At 35.6% G+C, this 21,778-nt stretch overlaps 1 protein-coding gene across 1 annotated transcript; it reads right to left on the reverse strand.

The window, feature by feature from the left end:
* Positions 1-11,536: 11,536 nt before the first annotated feature.
* On the reverse strand, positions 11,537-15,421 carry LOC110715949 (cytochrome P450 71D10-like). The gene is made up of 3 exons (XM_021894565.1): positions 14,798-15,421; positions 13,647-13,980; positions 11,537-12,301 (listed from the first exon to the last, which is right to left on the reverse strand). The coding sequence occupies exons 1-3, from the start codon at positions 15,415-15,417 to the stop codon at positions 11,705-11,707; spliced, it is 1,551 nt and encodes a 516-aa protein (XP_021750257.1). The 5' UTR covers positions 15,418-15,421; the 3' UTR covers positions 11,537-11,704.
* Between the last annotated feature and the right edge of the window lie 6,357 nt (positions 15,422-21,778).

Here is a 21,778-nt window from a genome sequence, read left to right on the forward strand (position 1 = left end):
ACTATAGGAACCGGTAGTAGGATGTTTTCGAACCTAGCAATGTAAGAATTGATCCAGACCGAGTAATGTTGTGGCCTAAGCGATTGGAAATGGACCGTATCACCAGTTGTCGCTCTTGCACTACCATACGCCACCAACTGCAACTCTCCTCCATTTGATAGCCCCAGGTCTAGAAGTGTACACTCGGTCTCTACCTACACCAGTAACGAAATTCACTTGTAAAAACTGAAATTATCAAAAAGGGTCTTTTCCTACACAATTGATCATGTAACTAAATTCACTATGTTAAAACCAAACACGCTCCCTCGAATCCTAAATTCACCTCTAAATCTGGAAATTCATAGGGTGTTGGATTATCAACCTCCCTCGAGTCCGCATGTGTTGGAGTAACAACATGCAATAATTAATCAATAATGCCACATTAGATCTCACGTAACTCACTAGCTAGGCCAAAACTAATAGATAGTAAACTACCTCATGTATCTCCTCTTCTCCATGTCTCTCATCTTCTCCTTGTCCTTTTGGGTGACTACTTGAGTCAACCGGTGTAGTCGGGGGTAACGGCAAGGGTAAGTTCATTTGCTTCGCCCAAGCATTGAATTCACCTATTAACTCATTGCGAACTTGTTCCTTGATGGATGCCACCTTGGCATCCAATTCTTCCGGTGAGTTAACACTTGCTCGAGATCTTCCCGTTTTTGTGTATTCTGAACCCATCACCTTCTCCCATCCTAGCAACGTCCCTCCCATACCTACTACCCGGCCTGGATGGTAGGGCTTTCCCAAAGCCAAGGTGAAAGGGTCTTTCTCTATAGTCGGGACCAGCTTGCCTTCAACAACTTCTGTAGTGTACTCAAGCTGTAGCATAAGAAAAAAATATAAACATGGATACATATAATGTTTTTGTATGGTAAATTTATGCTAAAGTTTCAAATAGCTTACAAGTTTATCAGCCACTTTTTTTTCCGGTTCCTTGATGACCCATTTTCCGGTGTCCTTATCAAAGGAATGTAGAGAACAAATGAAATCGCCAGCACGACTAACCAACGTAGTGATCGTGGAGTTGGAGGGTTCTTCAGATGACCCTTGAGTCAAAGTGGGGTATATACCCTCCTTCTTCCAAGTTTGCCTCCATTCACCAAATGTCTTGGCCCCCGTACGATGGCGGTACTCCTTCTGCAATGCATTTGCCTTGTTTTGCTCTCGAATTTCCTACATAAATAGTAATGTTAGCATCATTACTGCAAAAAGAGTCAATATATTATACAATTCTCATTAAATTTAGTAGTTCTTACAATTGCTTTGGGTCAAGTTTTTTGAATAATAAAGTCTTTCCACTCGTCCTCCGTCACGCTTGGCCATTTTTTCCACGGTGGGTCTTGTTCCTCAACATCTTCCTCATTTCCACCTTCACCATCATTTCCCTTGGAAGCTTTCTTCTTGTGTTTCTTTTTCTTTAGATCCATCCACTGGTCAAGTGGGTCTTGAAGCCTCTGAATCTCTCCGCTAGTAAAGAATCAAACACCCTTCTCTTCTGGGGATCATTAGGAATATTAAAAAGCTTCTGCAATCACAAATACAAGCAATTATTATTTTCCATTTACAGACAACCATTAGGTGAAATTATTTGTAATTGTGTAAATGTGCATTTGAACAAAACACTTGCCCTGGTATCATCCCAAAATGTTTGAATCAAGCCTGGAGGTACTTGCTTCCAACAAAGTGTAATGGGGATTTTTCGCGAACATATGCCAACTTGGTTTGCATATTTCCGAATCCATTTGCCAATAGGTCGGCCTCTTTTGTCATACTCCAACACCATGGGACCGGTTGGCTTCTTAAAACTTGTTGTCGGACCTCTACCCTTTCTCTTAGCTAGTGCCTTTACCCCCTCTCCACCACCTGTGTTCAATTGCTCCTGTCCTTGGCTTTGAGTTTGAGGAGTAGTGTTCTCACCAACAATCTCAACAATTGTAGAATCAATAGGAGGCGCACATTCAACTGAAATTTCAAATTCATCAAGCTTGCGCTCAAAAGCATCTTGTTCCCGATCTTCTGGCTCACCCAAATCAGTTTCCTTGTTGACATCATATGGCTCTTCCTTGTCCTCATCCTCATCCTCATCCTCATAGCCATCATCATCATCCTCCAAATCAACTACTAGTGGGTCATAATCGTCCTCCATGAGTTATAAACACATGTCATTACAAACATAACACGATATTAGGTCCATAAGAGATAAAAATGTTGACATATAGGTCATAATACATGTTAGCATATAAAATATTAAATTCTATCATTTTTGATGCATTTTGACGTAACTTGTTATTTTCTAGTACCGTTAATACTAAAAAAATTAAATTCTATCATAATATGTCAATTTTGAGATATACTTCATTCATTAACAAGAATTTTTGAAAATTTAGCATGCAACTAAGATAACAATATCATACATTTTCCCTCAAAATATTCATAAAATTACCTAACTTCTAATTAAATTTAATAATACTTTTAATTGCTTACAATTTCAAATTAACTGTTATAGTACCTCATTCTAATATTCCTTCGTTGTGGTCTGACCGCATATAACATGTCTGGTCGTCTATGTTATTTGATGAAATAGGTCTAGGAACAGTGAAAGGTGCTGAATCATCAAACACATCGTATTCTTCCTCATCTTCAACATCTCCAATGCCTAGGATTCTTCTTTTCCCAGCTAGCACAATGGACCATTTTTAATCGACTGGGCCAGTTACATAGAACACTTGCTTAGCTTAAGAAGCTAGGATGAACGGTTCCGCACTATCATTCAAGTGCCCAAGATCTACAAGAGTAAAGTCATCATACTTGATATTACGCCTGATATTATCAACCCACTTACATTTGAAAAGAGCAACCGTGAAGTTACAATAATCAAGCTCCCATATTTCTTGAATTCGACCGTAGTATGACAATTTTGCATCGACATGTTATTTATCCTCAGCACTTGCAAACTCCCTTGACGATGCCACAAGCGTTACTCCACTGTTTTGGGTCGACGAAGATTTCAGATCCCGACCCTCTGTCCAAAAAGTGTACCCATTGATGTCATATCCCTCAAATGAGTGAACATCATCCCTAGGACCATAAGCAAGCCACCTTACTGTATCAGTGACACTATCATCCAAGCGACTCATCACTCGTTCACTAAACCAACTCACAAACCTCTTATTATGCAACTGCATTAGTGCCCTTTCACCTTTCGATGGAAATTCATCACGCAAACTAGCCATGTGCTCATCTAAATATGGGTGAACATCTGCAACATGGTGCAACACATAAAGGTGTGCTTGTAAGAACTGATCTCGATCCGGTGACATTCGTTTTGACCCGATTGTTCCATGACCATCCAGTCTCCCTTCATGTCGAGAAGCAGGAAGACCAATAGGTTCAGCAACGGCTAAATAGTCGGCCACAAAATTACCAATCTCCTCACTCACGGTCTCTTGAATCATGCTTCCTTCCGGATGAGCCGGATTCCTTACTTTATCTTGCAATATGCCCATGTGTCTTTCAAAAGGATAGCACCACCTCAAGAAAACTGGACCGCACAACTTAATCTCACGCACCAAATGAAGAATGAGATGCACCATTATGTCAAAAAATGAGGGTGGGAAATACATCTCAAATTTGCACAAAGTCACAACCACATCCGCTTGCAAAGCATCAAGTGTACAAGGATCAAGCACTTTGCTGCATATTGTATTGAAAAACGAAGATAGGCTTGTAATAGCTTCCCTCACGTGCTTCGGTAAAATACCACGTATTACAATCGGTAGAAATACTTGCATCAACATGTGACAATCATGGAATTTCATACTTTTCAGCTTCAGTTCTCCACTTAAGGATACAAATCTTTTCATGTTAGATGCGTACCTAGATGGAACCTTAATGCCAAAGACATGCACAAAACATCCGCTTTTCTACCCTTGACAATGTGTAGCAAGCCGGTGTTAAATACTTCTTCTCAACCTTGCCTTTACCCTCATCTCTACTCTTTGAAGCATCCACGACCTTTCCCTTGATCTTCCCCTTTCCTTTTTTCGAAACATTTACAGTTTCTTGTTCCGGTTTTTTTCCCTTTCTGTCCTTCCCCTTTGTAACCTTGTCTTGAGGCCACAATTCTGGACGAACCCCGATCTCTTGCAAATCTAACCGTACACTCCTTTGTTTTGCCTGAAATATTAAAAAGTGTTCCCACAAGAGCATCACACACATTCTTATCTATATGCATCACATCAAAACAGTGCCTAACATCATGTTCTTTCCAGTATGGAAGCTTCCACAAAATTGATTCTTTTTTGAAAAGAGCTGTTGAGACCGGAGCTTTTTCAGATTTTCCAAACACTGTTCGTATACCCTTAACTTGAGCATAAAACTCAACACCGGTCATTGGCCTAGGCGCAGTCTCCTCTTCCACTGTCCCATCGAAAGCCTTTTTTTGCCTACGGTACGGGTGATCACGCCTAAAGAACCTTCGAGTCCTTATATACACATCTTTGTGAGAATTCTTAAGGTATATGCTTGATGTTTCATCAATACATATGGGGCATGCTTTTTTCCCTTTAACCTTGTACCCACACAGGTTGCCATATGCAGGGAAGTCATTCATGGTCCACATAAGGGCTGCACGCAATGTGAACACCTCGTTCTTATGAGCATCAAAACAAGAAACCCCTTCGTCCCACATCTTTCTCAAATCGCCAATTAGTGGCGCAAGTAACCATCTATGTCATTTCCAGGTTTCCTAGGCCCCGTTATTAGCAATGAAAGCATTATATACTTCCGTTTCATACATAACCTAGGAGGCAAATTGTAGATCACTAAAAGAACCGGCCAAGTGTTGTGTTGGGTACTAAGAGTGCCAAATGGATTCATCCCGTCTGTGCACAACCCAAGTCTTAAATTTTTGACTTCATTACCAAACTCCAGAAACTTCAAATCAATGTTCTTCCATTGCGGGGAGTCAGCCGGATGCTTCAGCATTCTGTTTTTCTTCCTTCCCTCGGCATGCCACCTCAAGTTTTTAGCGTCTTTTGGTGTTGAGAATAGACGCTTAAACCTTGGAATAATAGGAAGATACCACAACACCTTAGCAGGAGGTCCCTTCGTACAAGGATTGCAACTCATGTGCTTGTAGCGCGATTGATTGCATCGTGGACACTCCTCCAACTGTTCATCTCATTACGATACAAATTACAATCATTAGGACAGGCATGTATCTTCTTATACTCTAAACCAAATGGACACATAAGCTTCTTTTCATAATAGTAAGACGTAGGAATTTCATTCCCATCAGGCAACATCTCACTTAATGCGGTCAACAAAGAAGTAAAACTAACGTCCGTCCACCCATGCTTCGACTTAATGTTAAAAAGTGTTAGCACGGCAGAAAGTTTGGAGTATTTTTTGCACCCAGGGTACAAAGGCTTTTTGGAAGCCTCCGATAGTAATTCAAACACATCACCTTCGACATTATGCAACATCTCATCCACGTCCTTATCCTCGACCTCATCCACTAGATGATCCTTATCTCCATCCTCACCACTATCAATAACATATTCATCATTCTCGTATTCCTCATCCACATGAATCTCATTGCTTTTATCATGCACATTATTCCCATCAAGATCCTCACTATACTCTCCACTTTCACCATGCCAAATCCACACATGGTATTTAAGTCTAAACCCACGACAAAGTACATGATCTCTAATGATTTCAACACTATTGACCACCTTCACATTATTACAATAAACACAAGGACAGTATAGGCCTTCCTCACCAATTTTGCGTTGATAAGATAAAACCGTCTCACAAAACTCTTGAACCCCATTCCAAAAATCCATTGTATCACGTCTACCATACATCCAACCACGATCCTTCCCCATTTAGTAAAGTGTCTCTAAACATATATAGCAACATATTATCAATAATGTACAATTGCTACATATCTTGTGTAAATCAACTTCAAGTACACACCGTGAATATACCATTCATATAGTGAAAAAAATGCATGTTTTCAAAGTGTCCTTATCACTCCAACCTAACCCATCCTTGAATGTCTACTCTCACTAGTGAATGTATGTCAACTTTCCAATTTTAAGGAAAATCCGGCAGCACTTCCCCCCAGTTCTCCAAGTACAAGATGTAGATAATTACTTACCCGCATATGTACCTAGAGAACATGGAGAAGAAATGGAGAGCCAAGATGTTCCTTAAAATCGGAAAAATTACATACATTCACCACCTAAGTGAGAGTAAACATTCAAGAACAGTCCCAACCGGGGACTATTCAAGACTTTCTCCTAATGAGAAAGCCTTGAACGGGTATCTAGGAATATGTGATGCAAACATTCAACATATTATTGTAATTATTTATAATTAAACAAGACATAACTTGTAATATCATGAACAAACTTTTATCAAATGGATAAATAGAAAGAAATATAGCTCCATAAAGTTTATAGTTCATACCAATATAGCAAGTATAATGGATGTAATGTCTCGAACTTCCCACTTGAATAGTTTATAAGCTTGTGCTTCACTACATAATATGAATCTACAAAAATAAAAAATATAACAAAAAAATAAAAGTTAGTAATTTTGTCAAGAACTATAAAACAACCTAAAATTACACATTAAAACATACTACCAAATTCAACTTATTAAGTAACAAGGTTATTAATAATCTCTAATTTATTCAAAATTTCCTAATAAAACCTATCAATCAATTTAACACCACTCCAACATATCAAATTATACTCTATAATCCATATATTTCCTAAAAGCATTAGGAAAATCATTATGTAATGTAATCCCAAAACGGATTACACCTCAATCTAACTCCAAAATAATTCAATTCATACTATAATTAACCAAAAAGTAAGCAACAACAACAAATTAATAGTAATAATAATAATAATAATAATAATATTAAAGAAATTAAAACAACAATATACTACCAAATTCAACTAATTAAGTAACAAGGTTACTAATAATCTCTAATTTATTCAAAATTTCCAAATAAAACCTAAGAATCAATTTAACACCACTCTTTCCATAATCCATATATTTCCTAAAAGCATTAGGAAACTCATTATGTAATGTAATCTAAAACGGATTACTCCTCAATCTAACTCCAAAATAAATCAATTCATACTATAATTAACCAAAAATTAAGCAACAACAAATTGATCGATAATAATAATAATAATAATACAGTGAAAGAAATAAAAAAATTATTCAAAATAAATTTTCGAAAATACTGTTAATTCATGCATGAACAATTAATCAATTTCTTGCATTCTAAAGATACACACAAATGAGGAGATTATTGATTAAATATTGATACTTAAAACACACAATAAAATCACTCAAATTTAAACCCTACCAACAACAAAAACCAGCCAGAAAATTCCGAAAAATAAACCAAAAAATTGATTCAAAATTCGTAAATTAGGGCTAAAACCCGAAATCTCACCTAATGGCTGTGGGATGGTGGTGCGGTGGCTGTGGGATGGTGGTGTGGTGGCTGTGGTGACAGGTGGTGGAGGACCACGCACGGTTCCCTTAACTTGCGTGCTGCGCTGCTTGTGCTCGATGTTGGAAGGAGTTTGGAGGTGAGCGGATGTGGTGGACGGAGTGCGGAGGTGGTGGATGGTGGTGCGGTGGCTGCTGTGGCGTCACTGGTGGAGTGTGTGGTGGAAGGGAGATGAAGAGGAGTCGTGCCTGGCGTTTTGCTCGATTGAAAGAGGGTTTTTTTTAGAGTGAAATAGAGAATCTGGGCGAAAGAGAAGAAGTAGTAGAAGAGGCGCGTTTTTTTTTATTCAAATATTGCCACCTGTAGACACCCATTTTTGTCTCCCCTAAACCAAACCCAGTGATGAGTACCTTTCACGTCGAATCATAATCGAATGAAACGAAGTGTGGAAAGGTCTAGTGTTGCGGAAAGTTTTATTTCTTTTCTCTTCTTCCTGTTTTTAAAAACTTTATTTTAAGAAAACAGCCAATCCAGTTTGTTTGGTCCATGATATGGGTCCAATAGTGGTGTATTTGGATGGGGCTTGCAAAGACCTTTCCAACGATATATTATAAGCCCAATTTCGATGAATATTGAGGAAGTTATGGCCAATTTACTAAACTGGGCCCGGTTTGAGTTTTAAGTACGGCCCAATGATCTAAGGGAGGGCCTAATATGATTTATCATTCCTAATGCAATTAGGAATGGTTTTGGTATTCTAGAACATTCTAGAAGGTCTTATCATTCTTAATTCAATTAGGATTCTTCATAGTTTTAATTAGATCAAATAGCATTTTCGACTGAAATTATATTATTTTATCTTCCAGTACGGGAAATTTATCAGATTTTCAAAAACGCGTTGAAATCCAATTTGGCGTCCAACCCCAGGCCTTGGTGCCTGGAATCAGGATTGGTGCCAGACACCAGCCATTGGCGCCTAGTGCTAGCCACTGGTCCTGGCACCAATGAGCTAGGGCTGGCGCCAATGTGTTTTTGTGGTCTTCAGACTCTGTTTTGATAAATTATCTTTTTTGGATGATTTTTACAATAAATATCGTATCAAAAAACTCCGTTTTCAATCATCATCTACATCTATCGTTCACCAATTCTCTTTATTCTTAAGTTTTTATCAACTCTCTTCATTCAATTTATTCATCAATTAGCATTCATCTCTTTTCATCAAACTTTCATCATACATCCATTCTTTCTTTTTCTAAACTTTGGTTTTCATACAAAATTCCGCATTCACAAGATCTAGAAACACCTAGCCATATTCGAAGTTGCCTTCGCCCTAGACGTGAAAGGTTCTAATTTCTGAGGGTTTGGTCCCAAATCTCTATTTCAATTATTTAATTTAATTGTTTTGATTATTATTTTCCTTGAAGTTACTAACGTGTGTATTTTGTAATTAGAAAGAGGTACGAGGCATCCAAGTAAGCACTTTAAAGATTAATTGATATTATGATGTAGATATCATACTTAGATTGTTATTTTGATTCCTAGTATCATGTCTAGGGTAACTTTAATATCAAATATGATTCCTGCGATGCTTCCTATATTCTTCCTAATATTTATAATTATTATTCATGATTATGATTATTATTATTGATTATTTATTATGTTGCTTGATATGCATATCATTATATATTATTTATTGCTTGATCACCTTTTATTGCATGTTTAAAGGGAATTGGTACTTGTAATCACGCTTAATAAGATAATTAATAATCTTGTTTAGGGTTAATTATGATTATAATTCAAGTGATTGCCAATAATAGTTTGTTTGTGCATTAAATTCAACCAACATAGATTAAACAGGTTTAGGGTTAATCCTATTGATTGTATGTTAGTCAGAAAGCGCACATGAATACTAGCAGAATAAAGTAGAGGCCTATTATTATTAGGGCAGGTTCAATCTCTTTTAGGTTGGATTTGTACCTTCATCCCCGGACCCTTATTTGGTTCATGACCTTATGGAGTTGACGACCTCTTGGATCGTTAAGGGGTGTAACCTTCACCTCGTGAACGGTTTACAAGTTCCTTAAAAACTTGTTGGCGACTCTTTTGCTCTATCTTCTTCCCTTTTAGACGCCACCGTACTTTAGTGTATGATCACAGTGGGGTTCAAGCTAGTGGGATTTTAAAGGCTTGAAACTATTCCCTACACCACCGGTTCAAAACCGGTGGCCTTAAGCATTTTTGCCACGGGTTCGGTTTGAACCGGTGGAAATAATTGTTGCCCTATGCCCGCCCATTTTTTAAACCACCGGTTTATAAATACCGGTGGCCTTTAAGCGGTGGCATTTTCAATTTTTCTACTAGTGTGCTGTGATACGCCCCGGTCGGTCTTTTGGGAAGTTCTTGAAAAGAGAAGCATACATGAAGAGTCCATTGGAATCTTAGACCGAAGCTCTACCTGGATGGATGGCATCCGGGCATATTTAGAAGACGACATACTCCCTTATTCACCACAGGAAGCAGCCGTCATGAAGAAGCGAGCAACAAACTTCGAGTTGACTAACTTAATTTGTAAAAGATGTCGAGTCTGTAGTGTCATTCATCTTACCTAAAAATAATAATAAAAATGGGTTTTTCTACCTTATAACCCTCTAACTTTCCGTTTTCTACGATGTGCCCCCCTTTTTGAGAAATCTACATTGTAACCTCAAAATACATGTACTAACGGAATTTGTTAACGACAATATATGTAACGACAAGGTTACCGTATAGAAGCTAAATGTATTTTGAGGTTACAATGTAGATTTCTCAAAAGGGGGGGGGGAGGCACATCATAGAAAACGGAAAATTAGAGGGTTATAATGTAGAAAAACCCAAAAAATATATATATATATATATATCCTTATTTTTATTATTGAATTTTTTTTTCAAGAAGAAAAATATTATTACTAATAAATAGCCATACAATATCTATAAAACAAAGCTTAAAATCGTATTCCCTATTATATATGTAGACATTTTTTGTATGAAAGTCCCACAAAGTCTACGACTATCCTTTAATATTTGAATTTTTCATTTTACTTTTTAAGTAACAGTGAAGTTAATTTGAAAAGTTTGGCATTGTTTTGGAGTCTTTATTAAGACATAATCCATAATCTATGACAATTGCTGTAGACTGTAGAGTGTAGATGATGTGTTAATTATAGGAATGGCAACGGATTGGATTCGGGTTGGATGTGGCTAAATCCGAATCCGATCCGTTTAGTAAACGGACCCTGGACTCGAATTCGAGTCCGAATCCGAAAAATCCGAGTCCGAATCCGATCCGACTCGTAATTTTCGGATCTGAATTAGGTCCGTTTATACAGAACTCCGAAATGATCCGAATATTTTTTTATTTTTATTTTTTGTAATGTCATATACCTATAATTGCTTGTATTATCATACCAATTAAAGTATAAACATAACATATTTAAATTACAAACTAAGTTACGTAACAAAATTTTGTTACAAAACAAGCAAATAATTGTCCCAAGTTATAGAGCATATGCTTATACTCTCGGATTCGGACTCGGATCGGACCCTGTCGGACTTTGCTAGGGTCCAAGTCCGATCCACCTCCTATTCGGATTCGGATCTATTTTATCGGATTCGACCTAATTTTAAACGGATTCAAATTAGATTTTTTTCTTCGGATCGGATTTGAATCGATCGAACTTAGATTAAATTGCCACCCTAGTTAATTCAATTCAATTTAAGACACCTGAAAGGAGCCGAGGGAAGTGTCAAGGACTTTAGAATAAAAATACTACCTTCGTTAATTTTTATGTGCAACTTTGGTATATTTTATATCTCATAAATAATACCCCAAAATTGCACAAAATTAACGGAGGTAGTAGATGGATTTCAAAATCTCAAAACTACACTTGTAGGGCCGCAGCTGCATAGACGTTAACGTCAACCCATTACAAATGGATTTCTAATATGAATGGAGGTGCATATTCTTAGGTGCACACTCATGCACCTAGAAATAGGTGTAACAACAGCACAATATGAACAAACAAACGTGGATCTTCATCTAATTTGCTTTCTAAACAAAATTAAACCACAAAGTCTCCCAATATAACTTGTTCAACACATGAAAAATCAAATTTCAATAAAAGAAAAAATCATGCTTACTCATGGTTAATAAGGGCAAGGGATTGGAATTACATGCAATTCATTTTTCCTCCGCATTGTGATGCCGAAAGATTCATCCATATCTAAATTTTTAGGTAGTTTCCAATCAAAATGGTAGAGTAACATTGCTAACGGTAGCTCAACATTAGCTATACCAAGTGCCATGCCCGGACACTTTCTTCTCCCTGCACCAAATGGAAGTAACTCGAAATCATCTACTTTGTAATCCGATGAACAATTGTCAAACCTTTCAGGATTAAATCTTTCAGGATCCGACCAAGATTTAGGATCTCTTCCTATAGCCCATGCATTGATAACTACTCGAGATTTGATAGGTATGTCACAAGATTGGATTTGGCATCTTTCGACGGATTCTCTAGGAACCAAGAGAGGAAGTGGGGGATGGAGGCGTAAGGTTTCTTTGATCACTTGTTTCAAGTACGTTAGTTTGTGTAGCTTCGTCTCATTAACTACAACTTCCCTTTGATATACTCGCCGTACCTCAGCTTGTGCCTTCTCCATTGCTTTTGGGTTTTTAAGCAATTCAGACATTGCCCATTCCATTGCCGTTGATGATGTCTCACTTCCGGCACCAAAAAGCTCCTATCCAATATAAGCACAAGCAAATTGGAAATTTTGCCATACTATTATTCACATACAATGTATATATGTTAAGAAATTAATGTCAAATATATACTTTTACAAACTAAGGTGGTGTTTCATTATTTTATGTTCAAATAAGCAAAACAATAAAAAATTATATACATTAATTAGTTGGTATGTAAGTCTCTACATTTCAAGTAAAAGGTTACGCCATTACGAGTTAATAAAACCCTTAGCGCATGAGCTAGAGAAGAGTAACATACTATCATACACATGACACAATAATATTTTTTTTTGACAAAGAGAACTCATAAATAAATAACAAAGACAAATTACAACCTAGAACTAAATAAAAAAAATAATAAAAAAAAAACAACCTAAACGCTAACAATAAACAAACACCATGACACATTAATGTTATATGTTACAATAATACTATACGGATGTACAATACTAATACTCCGTACCATGTAAGAAATTTGTATTCCCTTTGTTTTAATAAGTACCCTAGTTTGATTGGAAATATATGTTAACTAGTTTTGTGCCCGTGCGATGTCCGGGTTGTTTATTGAATTTTAAGATAAAATTTTAATCTATATGTCAAATTTTAATATTGGTGAAAAATATTTCTTGACCCATAACCTGAAATAATGAACCTGTTTAAAATGACTTGTGACCAGATCCGATTGACAATGACTTGTGAAGTATATATTATTTAAATTGATTAGAATATATTATAAATAATGGATGTGGTGCATTTTGATTTAATTCCTTATCTCTAAAAAGTATTATGATACAAAAAATAAATTTATATGATAATTTATGAGAGTTATAATCTAATTATTTTTTGAATAAAATAATAATTCAATTTGTACACATGAAATATTGGTACTTTATCGAAAATAAAACTCTAAATTAACAATTTTATCCTAAAATTCTATCAAAATTTGATTGAAAATAGAATTATAAACTATTTTTTTTATCCTACAAATTAAATATATAACTTTATCCTACGTGGCGCGACATTTGGCGAAAAGTTGAAACGCCAAGTGTCGTTGTCTCGTCGCCTGGCTAAAAGTTTAGCTTTATATATTAGTTATATGATATGAAACTTAAATTAATAAAATATCTTTAATTATCAACAAGTATATTATAAAAAGTTGATATTCAAATTATATACTCTGTATATAGATAAATTAAGATAATTTCAACAAGTACTTACGTGATTATGTAATTTTTTTTTTAAAAAAAACATTATCAGTCGTAGAACATGTAAATAGTGCAAAAAAAAAAAAAAAAAAAAAAAAAAAAAAAAAAAAAAAAAAAAGGAATTTCGGCAACTTACCAATACAACAGCCTTAATGTTATCTGTACTCAAGCAGAAGTTATGAGAATTTGCGACACTATCCTTGTGAAAGTTGAGCAAAACATCCACCAAGTCCTCCTCTACTTTACCCTGATCTCTCATCTTCGACTTGTGTTCATCAATTATAGGATCAAGTATTCTATTTGATTCTTGAACAAGCTCCTTGAGTTTCTTCTTCATCCCACTAATCGATTGAAGAAAATCAAGCGACGGGTAGAGGTCTACTATGGAGAAACCTGAGGCAATCTTTGTAACAGCTACGGCTAGAGCTTGAAATTCCTCTTGCTCTTTACCTTTCTTAGTGAAGGCTATCCTGATTTATTGGGCCATAAATTCATTAAAATTTTGAATTACTTTTACACATTATGATCGATTCCGTTAATTTAATTGTGAAATAAAGGATGAACAAGTTCTTAAAATTACGTCTAGCACTGTACTCTCTCTATCTCAAATTATTTTGTTTATTTAACTTTTTATAGTCTTTAAACCAAAATGAAATCAAAACAATATAGAAGTGTTTAAACCATTGTTGAGATAGTAAAAATAAAAAATGATGAAGCGATAAATAACAAATTAATAACGCAAGTACTTAAAAAACGTTAATTTTTTAGTATATGTAAACACAAATCTTATACTTCCCTGTTCCTAAATTACATTCTACTTTCCTCTATTATTTGAGGAATAAATGCTAAAAATAAGAATGTAATTTAAGGACGGAAGGAGTATTTGTAATCAACATGACAACATGTAACAATATTATACTTCGTATCTTAGTCGGTTAGGCGGTGTCTCGGTCATATGAAAGAAAATGAGTATTGGAATTGTGGTTTAAGTCAAAAAAATTCCTACTTCGAGAATCAGGATTTTCTAAATTTGCGTTCATATCAATTGGCTCTCCCTTTAAGATAAGGTGGTGGAATAGTGACACGCTTTCTACCTTCTATTCTAAAAATTTAGAGATTAAATATTGAGATACTCATTTGATGATGTATATAAAAATTTAATTTTGACGTTATCAATAGATATACAAATTAATTTTTAGATGTATGTTGTATATTTTTACCAACTAAATTAGATAAATCTAACCCAAAATCGAATAAAGTTAAAATTCAAAAGTAAACGCAATTTACCTTGATGTAATATCAAAACTAAGGCCAAAGAGTTTCTTGCTTAGATTAACCACAGACCCTGCCTCCGCCCTTAGCAACTCTACAAACTCCGCAACCTCCTCCTCCCTAATAACCCGAAACGACTCGACCCGTTTCATCGTAAACAGCTCGAGCACCGAGATCTTCCGCACCTGCCGCCAATACTCACCGTACGGGGCCAATCCAATATCCGAGGAACCATAAAAAATCTCTTTTCCAACCATAAGAGTTGGCCTACTACAAAACACCGCATCATGAGTCTTCATAACCTCCCTCGCCGTGTCAGCCGATGACACGACTACGGTAGGGACTTCCCCTAGCCGGAGGTGCATGATAGGCCCATACACCGTCGCCAGCTCGGCGAGGCGACGGTGTGGGAGGGTGTTACCCCATGCTAGTTGGTGTAAGTTGCCAATCAAGGGTAACTTTGTTGGTCCTGGTGGTAAATTGTTATGTGTTTGTTTTTTCAAAAGATTAAATAATATAATTAGAGAACTTATGAAAAGTGCTAAGCATAACCAAGAAATCTCCATGATTGAGCTTAACATTACTTGATTGATAATTTGATATATATGTAATGGATTGTATGAATATGCAATCATTATATTTTAATATCAATCTTGTTATTCTACTTTTAGTTTTGATGAATTTTTTAATTTATATCATTGTTTTTTGGGTCGGTGGTAAGTCCAATGCATTATTCATTTTGAGATTTTTGTCTACCATATTTGACAACAGTACGTGTTTGTTTATTTGTTAGATAAATATTGTATTTTTCATGTGGTGGGGTTGTATTTTATTAAAGCCATGAACCTTACGGAGTTGGTAACTATGTACGTGTCTCAAAATTGGAGGTGTGCATCTGTTGACTTGTCGATAGAGCTAACTGAAACTTCCTCCGTTTTTTTTCTTGATCAGCTTTGACTTTTACACTATTCACCACCTTTTTTTTATTACCGTCCTTTATGAATGATATGTAAGAAAAAATATATTCATGTGAGATTTTTTTAATTTGTCTCAATAAGTACTATTATAGGGACTGTTCTTATTTACTTTACTGAACTGAATTGAACTGAGCTGAACTAAATTGAAATGAACTGAATAAAACTGAACTGAAATAAATTGTTTATGAGAGAAGGAAATTAAATTAGGAACTGAATTGAACTGAAATTAAGCTGAGGATAACAGACTTATAATATACAACTTTTATAATTTTTACTTATAGAGAATTAAAATTATTGATTGCTAAACTTTTGCATTGACAAACGTGATAATAGAACCAGGTCAAGTAAAAAAGAACAGAGGAAGTAGTAGAATAAGCAATCAAAGAAATTAATTGAAATAATTTTACCATCGATAACAAATAGTGTTGTTAAATTTTTACGGTTTAAATATTTAAGCGTAATTTGTCAATTTATCTTTTCTAATCACTTCCTTAAAATCGTGTCAAGAAATTGTAGCCTAATTTGTCAGTTTATCTTTTCGAATCACTTCCTTAGAATCCTGTCAAGAAGTTGTGTTGCAATGCATGGAGGGATTGGGGTGAGTATTATCTCCCCCTCAATCCGAAATTAAACAACTGACGTCCCAAGGCCCTTTCCAAATTTAAAGATGAAAGTTATTCTGTGGAATGTTTGGGGTGTAAATAAAAATGATTTTCTTCCTACTGCTTGGAAAATTGTTACTAATCATAAGCCAACTATCTTCATCTTTTTGGAAACAAAAAATGATGATATACGTGCTCGTCAAGTCATGCTCCAATTAGGGTTTCATAACTTGGCAATTCAACCTACTGCTAGGCGAGGATGAATATGGTTATTTTGGAAAAACATTGTTGATTCCCTCTTACTCATATGAACTGCATAGATTTCATGCCTTATTTCATTTTAAGAACGGAGCCTCAAAAGCACTCATTATCGGGATGCCTGCAACGAGCAATCCTTTTAAAAGGCACAATTATTGGAAGGAAATGGATGAGGATGTTCCCCCTTCTTCTACTCCTAGGTTAATGTTGGGAGATTTGAACGAATTCACCTCTCAATCTGAGAAATCTGGAGGTCGTAGCTTCTGTCCTTCTCAATGTCGTGATTTGAACAATTTCATGGACATAGCGGGATTAGTCAATATTGGCTTCAATGGCAATCCTTTCACTTGGAATAATGCTAGGGAGAGCATTGATCATATTCGTGAAAGGCTGGATCATGCGCTTGGTAATGCTAAGTGGCTGGAATCTTTCCCCAACACAAAGGTAATCCATCTTCAGAAAACTCATTCTGATCATTCTCCAATTTTAGTTTGCTTAAATAATTCTTTTGCTGATGGCAATTTTCCCTTTAGATGTAAAGTTTGGCTTGAACACCCTAATTTTAAAAATTTCTTTATTTCTAATTTGGAAAAACCCGAATGATAATTTTTTACTAGGTGAGCAAATTTTTTTAGGTAATATTAAAAATTGGAATTCGAATGTGTTTGGTAATCTGCAAAAAAGAAAAAAGAATTTGTTGGCAAGAATTGATGGCATCCAAATCTCTTTGGCTTATCATAATTCCTCTTTTCTTGTTAATTTGGAAAAAGAGCTTTTAAAGGATCTTCATGATATTTTTTAAAAAGGAAAAAATAATTTGGGCTCAAAAGGCTAGAATTTATGGGAGGAAGTTTGGAGATTTATATACTAAATATATCCATGTTGTAGCTTGTATTAAAAAATCTTGTGGAAAAATTGCCTGTTTAAAAATAAGCAAGATAATTAGGTTATGGATCGATCTTTGTTAAAAGATATGACCACAACTCACTTTCAATATTTATTTACATCTACCATTCCCAGCTCTTTTATCCAGCCTCGTTTTAGTCCTTCTCCTAAAATTGATGCTACCGATGCTTCCCAGCTTGCTACCATTCCATCATTGGAGGAAGTTAGAAAGTGTTTATTTAGTATGCAACCTATGAATTGCCCTGGCCCTGATGGCATTCAACCTAGGTTTTTTCAGTTTTTATTAGGATGATTTAGGGGATGTTCTTCATAAATTTTGTGTATAATATTTCATCAGGAGCCCTTCACAAATAAATTCATCCTTCATATCCCTCATTCCCAAAAAAGCTCAACCAGATTACATTAGTGATTTTAGGCCAATTGGTCTTTGCAATTCAATATATAAATTAATTACAAAGGTTATATCTGCTGGAATTCGCCCTCTCCTTTCTTCTCTCATCAATCCATTACAATCAAGTTTCATTCAAGGAAGAGAAATAGAGAACAATATCATTGTGATTAAAGAAGTTTCCCATCTTATTAAAAAGGCTAAGAAAGGAAAACAAATCATGGCTTTAAAGCTTGATTTAGCTAAAGGTTATGATAGTTAAGAATGGAGTTTCATCGATGTCACTCTGAGGGATTTTGGAATTCCTTATAGATTGGTTGATCTCATTATGGCTTGCATTACCACTCCTAAATTTTTGTCTTGTGGAATGGTCAAATAACCAATGAATTTTCTCCTTCTTGGGGTATAAGGCAAGGGGATCCAATTTCTTCTTACATATTTGTTCTTTGTTTAGAAAGATTATCTTTGATGATTGGACATGCTGTTCAATCAAAAAATTGAAAGCCTCTCAAAATTTCTAGGAATATTTCCCTCTCACATCTCTTTTTATGCCAATGATGTATTCCTTTGGTCATGCTTCTACTTTAAATCTAGAGAGTATCATGAGCATAATGAATCAGTTTGGCAGTCTTTCGGGTTTAAAAGTCAATATGGTCAAGTATTTTATTATTTTCCCTCCCTCCATAGCCTACGAAGTCAAACATTAGATATCCTGTTCTTTCCCCCTCAAAATTTCTACCAGTTTTGGCATATATCTTGGAGTTGAAATAAGCCTAAACAAACTGAAAATCTTTTACTATTTTGACCTTCTCCAAAAATCCCTTGATAGAATTAAAGGATGGAAAGCAAAGCTTATCAATATAACTGGAAGAAAAACCTTAATCAAATAAGTCCTTAATTCCTATCCAATTTATGCTATGCAAACCAACATGCATCCTATTTCCACGATTCATTCTCTTGAGAAAAATTGTAGGAAATTTTTATGGAATAAAGTGGATAGATCAAGGTACATGCCTCGGACTAGTTGGTCCACTGTGACTAAACCTATGGCTCTTGGAGGTTTGGGTATTAGGAGATTAAGAGAGTGAAACTTAGCTTTCATGGCTAAATTGGGGTGGACTATGCTTACTGATCATTCTAAGCTTTGGGTTAAAATCTTTAATGAAATATATCTTCATCGTTTTTCTCTTTTAGACTGTGAACCAAAAGTTTTCCATTCACTAATTCGGAGAGACCTATGGGAGAAATCTTTTATCTTCGGATATGATTATTGGAATAGGAAATGGTGAATCAACCTCCCTTTGGTATCACCGTTGGATTAGTACCAAACCCCTTTATCACTATCTAAATGGTGATGTTCCTCTTTATAAAGCTCATTGGGCAGTGTCAAATATTATTAGGAATAAAGCTTGGTTTCTTGATAATATTAAGCACCTCTTACCTGATAAAATCCTCAAGTTCATTCTCTCTACTCCTATCTCTACAAACTCAAATTTGGAAAATTTTATAAGGTAGGCTCCCTCTAAAGATGGAAATTTCACAATCAAATCAGCCTATCATCTTCAATGCTCCCACTCTCTAGTCATATACCCCCTTAACTTCTCAGAATACCAACTGGAAAAATATTTGGAAAATCAAAACTCCTCATAAATACAATATGCTTCTTTGACATTGTGCTCATTCTTTTTTTCCAGTTGTTGCCTCCCTTTTTTCCCTTATTCTTGCCATCTCTTCTACTTGCTGCAGATGTAATTTGTTTGAAGAAACTCATTTATATCTCTTCAGATATTGTTTTTCCTCCTCTATCTTGTGGAATTTTATCTTCTAAAGGCATCCCATTCCTAAAAATTTCGATTATATTTCCCTCAAAAATTTGGATTGGGATATCTTTTAATTTAGCTCAATCTGAGAAGTGGAAGATGATCTTTTCCACTTGTATTTGGCATATCTAGAGAGATCGAAATGTTGTTGTTTTGAGCTAAAAATGTTCCGTTCTATGCATACTTTCAACAAATTCTTTGTTGATTGTCAAACCTTTGCTCATATACTGCAGGGAAAAGGAAAATTGGCAGAGAAATATTTAACAAGCTCCTGCTAGAATCCACCAAGGTAGGGTTTCATGAAGTTAAATACTGACGGGGCTTAGAAACATTCTGAACTTGTTGCTGGTGGTGGAGTAATTAGAAGGAGCAATGGAAATTGGTTTTTTGGATTTTCAAGCAGGTATAATGTTGTCACTCCTCCTGCAGCTGAATTATTTGCTATGCGTGAAGGTCTTAACATTGCTATAGAATTCAGAGTTAAGAAGATAAAACTGGAAACTGGCTTTGAATATCTTGGGAAGCTTTTCAACTTTGTGGATCATGTTCTCCATCATGAATTGTATGTTGTAATCAATGATGTTGCAGAAATCTTCAGGACCAATGGCAACATTCTCATTCGTCATGTCCCTAGAGATAGAAATACTTTGGCTCATAGCCTTGTTGCCTATGGTTTAGAGACGCACCTTGGGCACAAGGATCATTTCCTGGTTCCTCCCTTTGCTAAGAATATCTATGATGCTGATTTGGGAGCCTCTTCTTCATCTGGATAGTCCTTTTTCAAGCTGGGTTTCGTCGGTGTGGATGTCCTCTTTTGCTGCTGTTGTTATTTATCTAGTTATTTTGTTCTGCATCACCCCTATATATTTCTAATTTTGTTTTTATTATAATCATGCTTTTAGGATGTTATATAGTTCCTATCCTTATAATGGTGCAACTTTTCGATATTGTACTAGTTCTCAGTACCAGGCCAGTACTCTTTTCCAGCTTAGTATTTTGGACTCAAGTAGTTTGGGCTGGAAGGATATTGGATTTTGTTGTAATATATACTTTAAGTCTATAATGCCAACAATATAAGTTCTTCGTTCTGTGTTAAAAAATATAAGAAACAGAGAAAATACTAGGCGATCGGTTGGTGTTTTAAAAAATAGTCAAGGTAGTTAGAGAAGTGGTCAAGGTAATTGGGTGAAGAGGTATTTGGGGTATAGAGTGAATCCTTAGGGGGGTGGGGGGGATTAAAATAGAGGGAAATGGGTAATATAAGGGGTGAGTGGTCAAGGTAATAATTGAATTTGCTTATCAAACGATAATAAAGGGATTCAATTATTACCTTAATCCCTTTTCTAACTACCTTGACCACCAAATAGTGGCGCAAGGTGTTGTTAGTGATGAGGAATAAGAGGGTGGGTTTGTTCATATCAATTATTAACTGTTGTAGGAAAGCTATAGAAGACATAAGGGTTTGTTCTGATTTACTGAAGTAAGCTAAACTGAGCTGTGTTGAATTGTTTATGAGAGAAGGAAATTAGGAACTGAAATGAACTGAATTGAATTGAACTAAAATTAAGCTGAAGAGAACAAGCTCTAAGATGGTAAGTAGAGGTGAAACATTTGTACCGAGAAGGGAATCGTGCACACACAGCTGATTGGTTAGCTAACCAATGAGTATCCCAGAACAACTGAGTAGAGTTGTTTCGATTTCCTGACCTTAGGGTTTGGTCGTATTTTATATGATGATGTAGTAGGAGTAGCGTTTCCCCGTTCTACCCCCGTTAATTTCTCTTTTTTTTTTTTTTTTTTTTTTCCGAGGCTTACTGTAACACCCCCAAATTACTCTCCAATAATGATAATACAAAACATGATTAAGAGAGTAGCTTAGGAGTATTACTGCCACGTGATAACGTAAGGCTTTTAAAAACAGAGACTTGCAACGGAAGAAATACGTCTTAGCTTTCATTAATTAATGGATAATAGAAATAGTTTTGAAACATAAATCTTTTTGAAACATAAATCCAAATGGTACTTGTAGGGAATATTTCAAGCAT

This window comes from Chenopodium quinoa, unplaced genomic scaffold (assembly GCF_001683475.1).
Source record: "Chenopodium quinoa cultivar QQ74 unplaced genomic scaffold, ASM168347v1, whole genome shotgun sequence".
NCBI lineage: Eukaryota > Viridiplantae > Streptophyta > Magnoliopsida > Caryophyllales > Amaranthaceae > Chenopodium > Chenopodium quinoa.